The sequence below is a fragment of the Prionailurus viverrinus genome, chromosome D3 (assembly GCF_022837055.1).
Source record: "Prionailurus viverrinus isolate Anna chromosome D3, UM_Priviv_1.0, whole genome shotgun sequence".
In the NCBI taxonomy this organism is placed as follows: Eukaryota; Metazoa; Chordata; class Mammalia; order Carnivora; family Felidae; genus Prionailurus; species Prionailurus viverrinus.
In genome coordinates this window covers 72,932,311-72,946,907 of record NC_062572.1, presented here as the reverse complement: position 1 = coordinate 72,946,907, position 14,597 = coordinate 72,932,311, and the positions used below count along the sequence as shown (strand labels likewise).

The 14,597-nt window shown below is 41.3% G+C and overlaps 1 protein-coding gene across 1 annotated transcript in view; it reads right to left on the bottom strand.

The window, feature by feature from the left end:
* The window catches only part of DCC (DCC netrin 1 receptor), a 1,137,854-nt gene extending 1,128,382 nt beyond the window's left edge, over positions 1–9,472 (bottom strand). The window contains exon 1 of the mRNA XM_047828892.1: positions 9,382–9,472. Within this exon, the coding sequence (XP_047684848.1) occupies positions 9,382–9,472 (91 nt within the window). The remainder of the gene's footprint in view (positions 1–9,381) is intronic.
* Positions 9,473–14,597: the final 5,125 nt, after the last annotated feature.

Genomic DNA, 14,597 nt, shown 5'->3' with positions numbered 1-14,597 from the left:
TCAAGAGTCAGATACTTAACCAGCTGTTTCACCCAGATGCCCCTTGAATCAACTTCTTGATCTTATTTGATCCTTATGATACCTCAATGATTTTGTTAGGCACCGATAGTCCTATCTGACAAATGAGAACACAAATTTGAAGGGAGACAAATGTGTGTTCACAGGATGGTTATATAATAAGTAAAATACTATACTAAATCTGTACTTTCTAATATATGACTCGGGACAGCCTACTTAGAACAGAACATTAAATTGGCGGGCCCTTGATTACCAGGAAGATATAAACAAACTAGAGGGAGTTCAGGTAAGAAAAATAAACATGATCAAGCTTCTGAAGGGGTAGGAAGAAAGATTAAATAAACAAAGTATTTAATAGTCTTGCTAAATAAAGACTAAGAAGGGAACCCAAGAATTACTTGAGGCTAGAACTACCTAACAGGCTTCCCCATGGAAGAGGCAGAGTACCACTGACAAGGAGAAACAGGGGCCAGGGAGCTGAGTGACAGGAGCAATGGGAAGCATATTGAGAACAGGATTATCTAGGATGGAGTGCAAAATAAATTTTTAACATTAAGAATTTATATGCTGCTGAAAAGTTTCCCAAGGGAAACAGGGAGATCATCCCTGGAGATGTCTCAAACCAGAGAGAAAAAATAACTAGAAATTGTCCTGCAGGGAACAACCTCGCCCAGACATTAGACATGAAAGGGAAAGCTTTGCAGATTTTCTAATTTATATTCTTCTGGGATCTCATGAGGCTGAGAAAAGATGTGGCAACAATGGATTGGGAACTCTGGGTCCAGAGGGTCTGCTCAGATGTCTCAGCCTTCGTGCACATCTCTAATGAGTCAACACACAGAGGAAACACACCAGCAAAGCCACTGCTAGCATATCTATTGCCTCATTTCATCCAGAGCCCTTCATTAGCTGCCCCATGGGAACAGATGAAACAATTATGAACCCAAACAAAACTCGGGAGGTACAAGAGCATGGATGTTGTTTGAAAGCCACAGTCACATATGTAACAATCATCCTGGGTCTACATATTTTACCCTACTAGAAACACACCCAAGTTCAAATGGTCAGACCAAGGATTTTAACTTGGACTTCATATCTGTTCTTGTAACTATGCAATTCAGTTGTGTTTAGGTTTCGTGATATTCAGGGAATTGGTCATCAAATTAAGCCTGGCACCCCCCAGCATCCTGCTTCCTTGTAAGTGATATGTTACAAACATAACAAACAGAATAAAGCAGGATACTGACAAGGCAAGAGCTGCTCTAGATAACCAATAATTCTACAGTGGCTAAGGATTTGTTTTTCATTTGGAAGGTGTTTAAGGAAAGTCTGTGCTAAAATAAGCATGACACAGTATCAGGCCACAACATGATACTACTAAAAGTCAGACTACTGATAACATCTATCTATGCCTAAATGCAAACGGTTGCTTAGTAGGAAAAGCAGAATGACTACCGATAATATTGATACCTCCAAAGTAAATGGTTGTTCAGTTCTGGAGAAACAGAATCATAGAATTATCTTGCTGAAACTATAAATGGCCACTAAATTTATGGGGGGGGGGGGATGCTCATCTTATTATTAATCAGGGAAATGCAAATTAAAGCCACATTGAGATTCTAATTCACATCCACCAGATGAGGGCAAATTAAACACATGACAATACTAAATACTGGTGGAGACATGGAGCACAGGGGATTTTCCTATGCTCCTTGTGGGAGTTTCAATAGATGAAACTCGTCACTGCCTCCAAAAAGTAAAGATGGCCTTTCTATGACTTAGATGTTCTTTGTATGTCCCTCCTCCTATATATGCACCCTAGACATGATAGCAAATTTGTTCTTGAGGACACATAGAAGAAGGCTCATAACAGCATTACTGGCAATAATAAAATACTTCTCAAAAGTCCATCGATGGTAAATTAAATAAGATATGATTAATATTATGGAATATTATAAGGCAAAGAAAGTGACTGAAATACCACATTATGCACCCTCATATGAATCTCAAATACTTAATGTTTATCAAAAATGCAAATCAGAGAATACACACGTTACATTTACTTCATAATAGTTAAGTACAAGCAAAACAAAATAACATGCTAAAGATGCATGCATATGCAGCAAATATATAAAGAAGGCAAGAAACTAATTAACATAAAATTAAGAAAATTGCTGGTGGGTACATGGGTTATTTCATTATAATTACTGTTATCACGATCATCAACATGTTATTAATTATAGTAAGCACTGTTTGTATAGTGTAGTTCATAATAAACCATATAACGTTGAAACTAGTAACATAACTAAAAGTTATGAAGTCTACACTCTCATTTAACAGGGAAAAACATGTCGTATAAAGAAAAATGGTAACCAAAGTAATATCGGATTTCAGAAATGTTACAAAGCTATTAGTTAAAACCAATTAGCTCTTTTTTCCTCTAGTGAGGGACACAGATCCTGATTTAGAGTCTCTTTTACTTTGGACACAACTGCAACAAAACTCAGTCCCCTATGTCTTAGCAAATCAAAAGTAGAAAAGAAAAGGACTATTTTGAAGAAATCTTGTAACAGGAAGAAGTTCCACCTAGACACAAACAAATGGATAAAATGCATTTTATAAATCAGGAATAAAACTATGAAGAAAACAAAGGCAGCAGACCATGGCCACTTCACAGAAAAATAAACAGCCCTCTATGATATAATATCTTCAGAAATCACTGCTATAATATCAGATGATATAATAACTGAGTCACAGTGATGCCTTGGATCCATTAAAGAAAGATTAAATTCTGTCCTACATTCCTAAAAGACAGCTAAGTGAGTAAAGAGTTGTTAAAGACTATGGAAAAGTAAGTAAATCCAAAAATGTTGGCATTTAACAAGAAACTTCTGCTACTAAGAAAACTGATTTGATTAAATATTTATGTTAATTGTTTAACTCCTTAGTTCTCTTATAAAAATTTAAAAGCATATTTAAGAATATTTTAGATATTAGAATAATGTTGGTACTATTAGCCCTGTTAGGTCAAAATGCACTAATGAGTTGGTATTTTCATTAGACCGCATCATAAAGATTAATTCAGTGGAACATTTCTATCCTAGATACTCTCAAGAGGAGCCTTGTAGCAAGAACCAATCTTTAAAGGAGGAGCAAAGGACAAGGGCAAAATGCCCAAATTGCAACACGTACTCTTGTTAAGTCCCATCAGTCACAAGTGATATAAAGAAGCTTCCTCCCTGGAAACTGCTAGATGACTGAGCAAGTAAGAAGTCACAGAATGTGGACGTGTAAAATTAAGCTAAAGTACATCATGAAAATAAGAAGTAAGTTATAGGCACTGGGCTCATGGAATTTAGCAGAGAAGAGAAACTTTCCCATTCAAGTCAGGTCATAATAACAGACCTTAAAAATATGGTCAATAAATATGGAATGATTTGTGTGTTTTCTGGTTGAACTTTCCCCCCAAGAAATGAAATCTGTGAATAATATGGATGTTTGGAGCTATTTATAAAAAGCAACATATACTAACCTTACCATTGGCAAATTACCATCAATAGTGAAAAAGAAGGAATACTTAATTGTACACATTACTACATATTTCTAAATCTTATCACCAGTGTTCAGGCATTTTTAAACCACTAAGGAAAACATATTTGCTAAAGAGTTGAGTGGTTGAGTGAAAGGGGCCTGGTTTGTTAACCTTAGGCTAAAATTTGTCAAAGAACTTTAAAGCACTATAGTAATTTTGATCATCAATCAGCCAACCTATTTTTCTGCTGTTAGTATCGTGCTAAACCAGAGAAATAGAAGATAAGGAATCAGAACTCCACTGTGGGAGGAATCAAAAGTGTGGTTATAAATTGTGCTGTAATTTACCTGAGTGCTGCAATTATAAAGGTGTATAATAATTTACACTTTATTTTTTGCTATTACCCACTTGGCATATGTAACATGTAATTTTATCTTGCACTTTTTTTTTAATTGGTCTACAGGGAAAATAGTCTGGATTGTTCATCCTGTCTTATTGACACGCTTAACATGTGCTTTACTTAAGGTCTTGTTTTGAAGAAAAAGATCTTAAATGCTTTGGGGCAGTGGCATGCTACGGATATTATAATACCATTAAGAAATGCTTTGACCTCAGATAAGTAGTAACTTTAAAGAAAATGAAATTTACATTATTCCAACCTGGTAACAGTCTCCTGAAAACACAGCATGCCCCGGTTGGCACGACCTACTGTTTTCTAGTATGTACTCCTATATCTTCTTAATGTTGATGAGCTCTAGAACTCCAATAATACTGGCTGAGAGGCTACTAGTCAGAGTCTCCTACGGTAAGAGCACTACTTAGCTGTCTTCAGAGTACAGCTTAACACTCCACTAAAAGAAACAATCGTGAAAATTTAAATATTCGTTTTGAAGGAAATCCTCATGACCTTGCAAAGTATAATACAGCATGTTAAGCACCGTGCCTGTGGATCTGGGGCCTGGATTCATGGTAACAAAGGTTCTCCTGAGTTGAAGCAAGAGAGGCAGTATTGATGCCTTACAGTTGCAAGAGGAGAACTAAGATTCTTACAGACAGGCTGGAGAGAAGCAAGGGGCCCACTAGCAGGCAGCATGGAGAGCAAGTGGCCAGGCAGTACATTCATATTTAATTCAGTGTGTTTCAATCAAGAGCTAGTGAGATCCCAGGCTATGACTCATTAAGGCATAACTGTTGTGACAATTCATGAAACTCTTAATCCTCCTCTGGAGCATCATAATGAAAAAACAGGGAGAATAAAAGAGAAGATTCCACGTTTACATTTTATGAATTGTAAAGGCATATAGTATTTATCAATCTACATTAGCGATTACAGTATGTTTCCAGAACCAAGTGACTTCTTATCTTTAGTTAATTAGTCAAACAATTCTCACTGAGCTTATGCCATTATTCTTTTTATATAGGCAAACTAAGATTTCCTGAAATTTACATATATAGCTCATCTAAGAGATTATCATATGAGGTAGATTAATCCTCAAAAATGTATCATTTGAGCTAGTAGCTGTGAAACAAACACCACAACAAAGCAATGTGTCCCTAACTTGATGCAAGTTCCTGAGAGTGATACAGGCCATATATACCAAAAGCGGGAAGATCTATATAACCAGGTAAGAAGAGCTCACTCACTAGGGAAATCACAGTGGTTTCCAGAAGTGTCTGTATGTAATTAGCGCTATTTTAATTCAGCCTAACGTCACACATCTAAAAAGGAGGCATATGGAAGTTAGAAATCCCCTTCTCTTTGTGTATGTATGATTGTGTTTTACTTTAAGAAAATGCCAGAAACTACTACACTCTTTTCTAACAGAGTTACCCTGGCCGGTAGAAGCATGAGGAGAAAGTCTGACATGCAAAGTTTACGGTGGCAAATTTTCCAAAGCATATTTGCTTTAAAATATAATCTCGGGACCCAGTCTGCCTTGGAAAGAAATATGCTGTTCAGAAACGTCAGCACTGCCTGTAAACATGTGGCACCACCAAAAGATAAGAAGTGTTTTGGTTGAGACCTCAAGGTTTAAATCAGGGCTTGTTTCCAAAGGAGGGAGATGGTAACAGATGACCCTGGTGTGCGCAGTGGAAAACATTCTAGGAACAAATCACATGCATTTGGAAATCTTAGATTATTGGATGCATGAAAGCAGAAACGCAAGCCAGAGAGGAAAAAAATCCTTCTCATAAAAGATGCTTTGGAGAAGAGAGCGCTGGGATTCCCCTGAAATATGCAGTGTCATTCATTCCCACTCCAGAAATTAAAAATACCCCCTTCCACCCAAAAGTTACCTCCCCAAATCTCTTGTCCAAGTGTCCCATTTCTGAGAAAACCATACTATAGCCTGCAAATACGCTGTACTCCCCAAGAAACTTTCAGCAGGGCTTCATTCAGGAATTTAGATAGGATTAAGGCTCTTCCTCTTCAATGAAAACAATAAGGAAGTTTGCTGAGAGGTTAACTTGCCAAAGAATAAATGTAAGTCATACACACTGAGAAGTTATAAATCTCTCCTCAGAAAAAAATGCCTATCAGCAGCTCAAGCCAGCCCAGCTTTTAAAAGCATTAAAGCAAATGCACTAAGTCTAATATATTCACATATAACACATGTGGTGGCTGTTTCACATGCTTCATAACTCAGAGGGTAACGGCTGCTGTGTGGAAAATGGAAGTGTGACAGGTTGCTGGCGATTTATACCACCACACTCACAGCAGAGTGGACACCCAGGCCATTCAGGCCCCCTCAGGTGCTGTCATGCTTCACTCAACAGCAAACCTAGATGGGGGCATCTGATCTGCTATGGTTGGGGGATTAGAAGGGTTGATACTGGAGGCAGCAAAGCCTCATTTCATCATGTCCAAACTATATAGACTCTCATAAATTGTTTTCAATGGAATGTAACACAAACATAAATATGAAAAATTAATTAACATGTATATATGCTATTGCATTTGTTAACATCGAGCATCTAAAGTTTTCATCTCATCTGAGGTCCCAAGACTCTACTTAGTACCTCTGCTTGTGGCTCAAGTCAAATATATAAGGAGGTGGCATCTTACAAAAGCCACGTGAAAAGCCACCACCCTCCTCCAGCACCTCGTCCCCATCCTATGCCACTACTGTTCAGAGATGCCCTTTGTTATGTGACAGTGATTTCATAAAATCTACAGCAGTTTCGGACTCTATCTAGGAAGTGGGAAAATATCCAGGGCTATTGTGCTAGTCTCCATAATCCTTTGTTACTAATCAACAAAGTCTTTGAAACATCCTGCTGAATGAGAATTTCACTTATCAGTAAACTAGACATTTGGCCTTATTAAGGGCACCTCCTACTGGTCCTTTCATGGAGTGAACTGTGCTTTCTTCAGCATTAATTCCCTTCTATGTTCCTGAAGAGGGGAAACTGCTACTAAGAGAAAGAGGAGAAACAGACTAACGAGCAAAGACCAGAGTGATGTGAATTAGCAATATCCCAAAACTGCACCATCTACTTTCCTGGGGCATGAGCAAAACGCATCACAATTCATTTGTACATAACAGCAACAATTTAGAAGTACAGAACAGCTTAAAGATTTAGACCCGCAAGCCTATCCACAGGCATATCCCTTTGTATATGTATATTTTTGTCTGCCTTTGCAAGCATAGACTTGTCTGTTGAAGTGAGGTTGAAATTAAAATAAAGCAGTAATACTGTACAGCCCCAACTCTCTATATAAGAAACTTCAATAAATGGGAAGGGAATATTTAACTAATTTAAATCTTCGTAAAACATATACAAATCTCTATTCATTTATCCCCACCCTTGCCAAAGTCACTGGGGTAATGGCTTTACAATATTTTAGTGTAACTGACAAAACGTCATTGTCCATTTTTGCACACCTTTGTCTAATGCAATGTTTTCAGCCAAGGCATTTCAGGCCCAGCCTGGCAGACTTTCCATCCAGGAAGGATGACCCCTCTAAACTTCCCCTCTCCTTCTGTGGGGGCGTCCCAAACTGCCTGCGAGAGCGCAACTCTTGTCTTCCGTGCACAAGGGTCCTCCTGCAGCAGCCTCTAGCGTCTAGTGAGGAGGGAATTTTAAAAAGACACCAATTCATTACAGCGAGATGCCCCCCCGCCCACCTTCAGAGGGAGTAATTGCTGAGGACAAAGCTCTGGGAGCTGGGAGAGAGGAGCTAGGGAGGAGGGGACCGGCCTACATGGAGGAAGGGAGGGAGCGCGCGGGCTGCCTGTCGGCAGATGCGGCTGTGAGCGTGCGCGCGCGTACACACACACACACACACACACTCACCCCTGCGTGTACACACACACACACTCACCCCTGCGTGTACACACACACACACACTCACCCCTCGCGCTTGCTCACTCTGTCTGGCCAACCCCCCTCCCCGCAGCCCCCCCCCCCCCCCCACACACACACACGCACACACAGGCGCACACACACACTCCTCACTCTCGCTCGGCTCCTTCTGTCAGGCCAAACGAAGGTGAGGAGTCCGGTTGGTGAGGTTGCGCAGATTCCTGCTTGAGTGTGGCAGAGCGAGGATTTGGGGAGCGTTCAGCTGGCCCCGTGCTTGACTGAATCCCTAGCCGACGGGAGAGGCGCATTCACCACTGGGTTCGCAACCCTGGGCCTGGCAGCGCTTAGCAGGAACAAGAAAGCTGGAGCTGCAGGCTCCCGGGAGGCAGGGGGCTTTGCTGTGATTTACATTACATTCCGGGTTAATTTCCAAGGCGTGGGTTGAGGGCTCTTACTGGACGCCTGGCCCCAGCCTGAGGCTCCTTTCCTTTTTGATAAAGAAAAGGGAAAAGGTAGTTTCCAAAGGGATTTGAATGCTCACCGGCTGCTCTCCCCTCCTTCTCTGCCGAGTCCATCTCCTGTACCCCAGTGCCTATCTACACTTGTGGTGAGGCCCGACAAAAAGAATGGACATCATAATGAGTCATTTTGCTCTTTTTTTTTCTGGCCATGGAAGCCCCCAGCTCTCTTTTAGGAGACTGCAGCAGCCCTGAGCATCCCTCCCTGCTAGAACCCAATCCAATCCCCAAACAGTTTTGACATTTTTAATTAGAAACTGTGCTTGCCAAATGTCAGGGCCAGGGGGCTGGTTCCCCAGAATATCAATTATTTGGAGTTTGGAAGTATCCTGGAGATATATGGAGACTTAGCTTGCTAACTGCATTTACCGTTAAAATAAAATACAATAAAATAAAACATGCCTCCGTCCTCCTGGCAACTCCGTTCCTCTTTGGGCACCACCGTCCTTTCCTCCAAAGTGCCCAAACACATTAGCTGTCCCCTTCTCAGTTCTTAGTCACCAGGGCTGAAAATCCAAACCTGAGTCACACAGAAGCACATTCTCAGCCCCACCATCTACATTCCACACTGACTTCCTCACAGCATCCCCCACGACCTCCCCTACTTGGTCCTGTTGCCCCAATTCTCCTTCTTGGTAGGTTTCCAAGGCTTTAAGGATCCAACCCAATTCCTTTCAACGACATCCCCATTGCCTGCCTCCTCCCTGCCCCAGCCAGTCAGCTCTCCAAAACAACTCAAGTATTTGCAAAACGAAAGATGCAAGAAGCACCAGATTTAGAAGAGCAAAGGGGCACCCCTCTCCCCAATCGCCAACATCCTCCGCTCCCCCCCCCGGGGGGGGGGAGTCTTCCAGTCTTTTATCATCTGTGAGGAAATGGGGAGGAGAGCGAGCACAGATTATCTTGCTCTTTCTTCCACTACCCCAATTCTAATACTCCCCAGATGAAATAAGGAAAGGGGGACATGGGGGGCAGTGGAGGAGAATAAAGGAAAGAACCTCTTACCAGTGACTTGAAGATGTGCGCTGAGCAGGGAAGCTCCGAAGAGTACAAAAGCCAGCTTGGGTACCCAAACACATCCAAGACTATTCTCCATATTTCAGCCAACACCTTCGGGGCCGGAGGTCCTGGGCAGTGGCGGCACTCACACACATGCACTCACACACGCATGCACACATGCACACACACGCGCCGAGCCCCTTCGGCTTCCTCCTCCTCCTCCTCGTCCTCTTCCTCCACCTCTTTCTCCACCTCCCCTGTGCCTCTTCTGCCTCTTTGCTCGTCCACTGACAGAATCAGCAGCAAAAGGAGGCAGCGAAAAGTTCCATTCGGTCCAAGAGATGCCAGGCTCCGGTAAAACCTTAGAAAACTAACTCAAGGAGACAGAGGGAGGAAGAAGAGGGAAAACCGCTCTCCACGGGGTTCTTGAGTCATCAATAAAGAGAATATCCAGAAGGGACCAAGAGGAGATAGAAAGCAATCCTGTGGCGGGGCTGTGCATTAAAAGGTCGAGGCTGGTTCCCTGTCCAAGGCTGGATAAAGTTGAAAAAGAAAAATCCGCAGGAGATCTGGGGATGCTGTTTGTTTTTCCTCCAAGAGCCGAGGGGTCCCGGGGAGGAGAGGCAGGGGTCTGCGGGGTGGAGAGCTCTCACTTGTTACTGGGGTGTCCGCCAGCGGTGTGTGAGGTGGGAGTTGGAGCCGTACTATCCATTGATCCAGAGAAGTGGAGGGCTGGAAGGGAAAATGTGGAGACTGGAGGGAAACGCACTGGATCAGGCAAAGACTCCACGGGAAGGGGGTGGGGGCAGAGAGATGACGGTGAAGGGAAAAAAGAGCGGTCGGAGGAGGCTTCCAGCAGCTGCCTTTGCCTGGTCTACATATCAATGAGCAGGGATGCCCTCTGTGGGCAAAGCGTGGGAAGTCACTTTTGTCAATGGAGCCGGCGAATATTCTGAGTGTCTGGGGTTTTTCAGCTATCCCTTTTGACACTCAACCTTTGGGAAATGATTGTTATTTGACTGTAAAACCAAGACAGGTGTTTAAACTGGGTCAGAGGGCCAGGGCATTTCCTTTTCTGCTTTCAGCATTATTTAAAATAGAAATTTTCATCTGGAAAGAATCGCCTAATCCAACTCCCTTCTAGGACAGATGGGAAACCTATGTCCAGAAACACACAGGACAAATGCAGACCACTATTTCCTGACACAGCAGCTTAGGGTCCTCTTCGTAAGACATCTTATTTAGTCTGTGTTCTCTTCTCCGGACATGATTTGATTCAGTGCTTCACTCAACAATTCTTAAAGCATCGCTATGTTCCCGGTGCCCTATTAGCTCCCATGAAATATAGATATGATGTTTAATAAGACCCAGTCTCTATTCTTAAGGGGTTTGTGATCTGTTGGAAGAGAGGCACAAATGGATACTTTTAAAAATCATGATAAATATGATGGTCCATCTAATGAGGAGATGCTCTGTTAGGGAGAGAGAACAGTGAAGCCCTTTCAGAAAATCGTTTTAAACAGACTTTCTTTGCATATCTTATCTCCATTGCAGAAACTCAAGCTCCTTTGAGAGGAGAGTTTGTATGTCATTCATCTTTGTGCTCCTCACGGACCTCGTGTAGAACTTATAATACTACGCACACTAATATGTTTTTGCTGAATAAGGGAACTTACAAATGAATGAACTTGGCCAGGAAGGATGATGAATAGAAATGCCACTCTGGTAAAAGTTCTTCTAAAGGGGTGTCCAGATGCAGGTTATCTCCACCCTTCACTCTGTTATACTATTTCTTCTTTCTCTCTCTTCCCTACACTCTCCAACTCATGAGTTTGAGAAGAAAAAAAATATGAGTATCTATTTTAAAAGAAGTGCGGGAGGGCAGACTTGAAAATTACAGGATAAAATCATTACCAGGAAAAGTCCCGTGATACTAGAACTGGACCATAGTATTTATAGACCATTAGCCATATCTGTCCCTTCCTGCCTGGGAAAAGTTAAGATAAGTACTTGTGATCTCCAAATTGAAACCTTCTGAGATAGTGAGGATTTTTAGAATGGAATGGAATTCCCTGTGAATCCCAAGTTTTCTCAAAACACTCAAAGCTTCCTTTATCAGGGGATGAGGTCTGTATAGGTGCACGCTCAGGGTTTAGAGCAAGAATCCTTAACTGGGTCCATGGATCTTTCTGGGGAGTCCCTGCTGACAAAATTCAGGGAGCTCAAGAATATCCTGAAATTTTATGAAAAATGATGGATTTCTGTGCACATGCTCTTTTTTCCTGAGGAGGTAATATTTAGCTTTCATTACATGCACAAAATGAACTCAAGCATGCCCCCTGCTAAAATGACAGAAAGATCCACTGGATTAGGAAGTATGGCATTAGGAGAGTCTTGCAATCCCTTCCTGAGATAGTCATTAAGTTCTCTGTTCTCCTCATCAGTAAACGTATATACGCAAAGAGTAGGCGTGTAGGAAAGAAAAATAATCATTACTGTTCAAATCCATTTAAATGGACACCACTCAGTCTAATACAGTATGACTAATGATTAACTTGCTCTTAGCTACAGTCCTTGACTCTGGTACCCTGAGTAGCCAAAGCCATCTGGCCACTAGCCAATAAGCTTCTCTTCCTCTTAAATACTCATTTGGTTCTACAACTAGCTTCTGACAGTTGCTTATACTCAGGTTCCCAGGATGCCCTCCTTCTCCTTAAAAAGATGACTCCAGCTTGATTTCAGGATCTCCTCTCAGAAACACTTCAATATTCTCTGATTCATAGCACAGTGACTTATACTTGGGAGACATAACACTTTCTCATTGCTCCTCTTAAAAGTGCTAGGCCCATTTCCCACTTAGCTTCCTTATCAGGAAGAAAGGAAACTGGAAGATCAGTCAGGAAGAGGAAAGAAATGGGAGCCACAGGAAATAGTTTAGTATAATTAATGCTTTCCACATAGTCTATATGACATTTGGTGCTTTGCGTTCCTCTTCTGGGGTTTAATCTTGTAATAAAACATACGGAAAACCAGGCACACTTCTCAGTTCTGAAGGCAAATTAATCAATATTAGCATTTCTTCAAACCACCTGGACCCTAGGTTGTGTGTGTGTGTGTGTGTGTGTGTGTGTGTGTGTGTGTGTGTGTTTGGGAAACAGAGCATTAGGAACATTGGTTTTCTGAGATTATCCCAGGAGGATGAGTCAAATTCAGGATATTTAATTCTTTTTAAGATCCTCATTATGGAACTACATCTCTTGTCCTACCTTAATTCAGATAATTATCTTAGTCAAGTTCTATCCATATCCTAATATCATAATCTAACTTTAAAAGATACTTTCTATAACATGTTTTAGAAATTTATTTGCAAAGACACAAACATTTAGTCAAATGGTACATGTTACGCTATGAATCTGACTACTTGCAATCAAAATTTAACATTTAGGTTAGTTATTAAAGAATGCTAATTATTATACTAGGTATTTGGGCTATGAAATACCTATATGGGATATATAACTATAAAGAAGATACGCAGACTCTTGGGTGGCTTAGTTGGTTGAGCATCTGACTCTTGGTTTCAGCTCAGATCGTGATCTTACTGTTTGTGGGCTCCACACTGATGTACTGCCTGCATGGGATTTTCTCTCTCCCTCTCTCTCTGACCTTTCCCATATTTCACTCTCTGTCTCTGTCTCTCTCTCCCTCTCAAAATAAATAAATAAACGTAAAAGAAAGAAGATATGGTCACTGTCTTTTGCTAGTTTAGAGACATAGGGTGAAGGGATGTATTTCAGTTGACTTTTTTCCCCGTCAGACTTCATGCTTCCTTATTTTGGTAACAAGTCTCACCTTGTGCTGAAGGTGAGACTCCTCCACATTCTCAACTACAGAGTCCATGAAGTAGACCCTGAATCCCTTTAGACATGGAGAGTAGCATATTTTTCTGATCATGGTGACAAAGAGCTGAATCCATCAGCTAATCAGGTCAAATGGAGACATTTTCTGGGACTTCTAGAAATGAGAAGCTTTTTGCTTTTCATGAGGGTAATTCCAAAAGAAACCTCTTTTCCCTCTGGACTATGGAAGTCTATGAGCTTCAAAGAAGGTGCTAACAGAAGAGAAATCTTGGAGCTTCCAGCAGACCCTTATGAGAAACCTGTAGTAGGCAAAATAATTTCCCCTCCAAAGACACCCACATCCTAATCCCTGGATTGACTTCCATAACTATAAGATAATACATAGTTTTAAGCCACTAAACTCACTATAGTTAGTTTTGGAAACTAGTACAGATTTTGGTACCATGAAGTGGTGACGTGAGATGCTGCTACAAAAGAAAAAAAAATGTGCAACTGGCACTTGAATTGAGCAATGGGCAGAAGCTGAAAGAATTTTAAGGAGCATGATAGGAAAAAAAGGTAGATTTCCTCGAATAGCCTGTTGGTAGAAATATGGATCCCAACAGTGCTGCAGGTGAGGGCTCAGAAGGAAATGTGGAACATGGTATTATAAATCCTTGATTTATAATGGCAGAAAACTTGGCAAAGTGGTGTCCACTAGTTAAGTGATGAATGTGAATATTAACTGAAGAGATTTCAAAAGTCCTACAGATGGGACCTGATTTCTCTTTGCTGCTGCTCATGGTAAAAGAGAGAGATTGAAGGGAGAACCATTAAGCAAAAAGAAGAAGGACTTGATGACTTGGGAAATTCTCAGCTGATCCAGATTAGAAGAGACACTGAAATTAAGAGACTCATGGCCCAGAGATTATGCTCTGGAAAGAAAGCTAAGGATGCCACTGGATAACCTTTTGCTCAGGCCTCAGAAAGGTCAAAAGGTCAGAGTGCTCAAGTATTTAGACACATGGAGCACCCTTTGAGGAGACTGGGCATGTGACTCATGGATCCTCTCAGCTACTTCAGCAGAAGACATGAGTGGAGAAGGGATGATCCAGAAACGATCTGTAGAGGAACCTTTTGTCCAATGGAGTGAATCCTCAAGACATACATGGGAGACCAACAAGGTTCTTCAAAATATTATAACAGTAGAAACTTCCAGGCTAGACTGAAAGGGACAGGGAGAACACAAAATGAAAAGGACTATTGGAAAAACTCTATATAATCCTAGAAATCCTAGAAACATAGGGTTTGTATACGTTCCTAGAAATTGTATAGAAACCCTATACAACCCTATACAATCCGACAAGAATATTCAGCTGCAAAAAT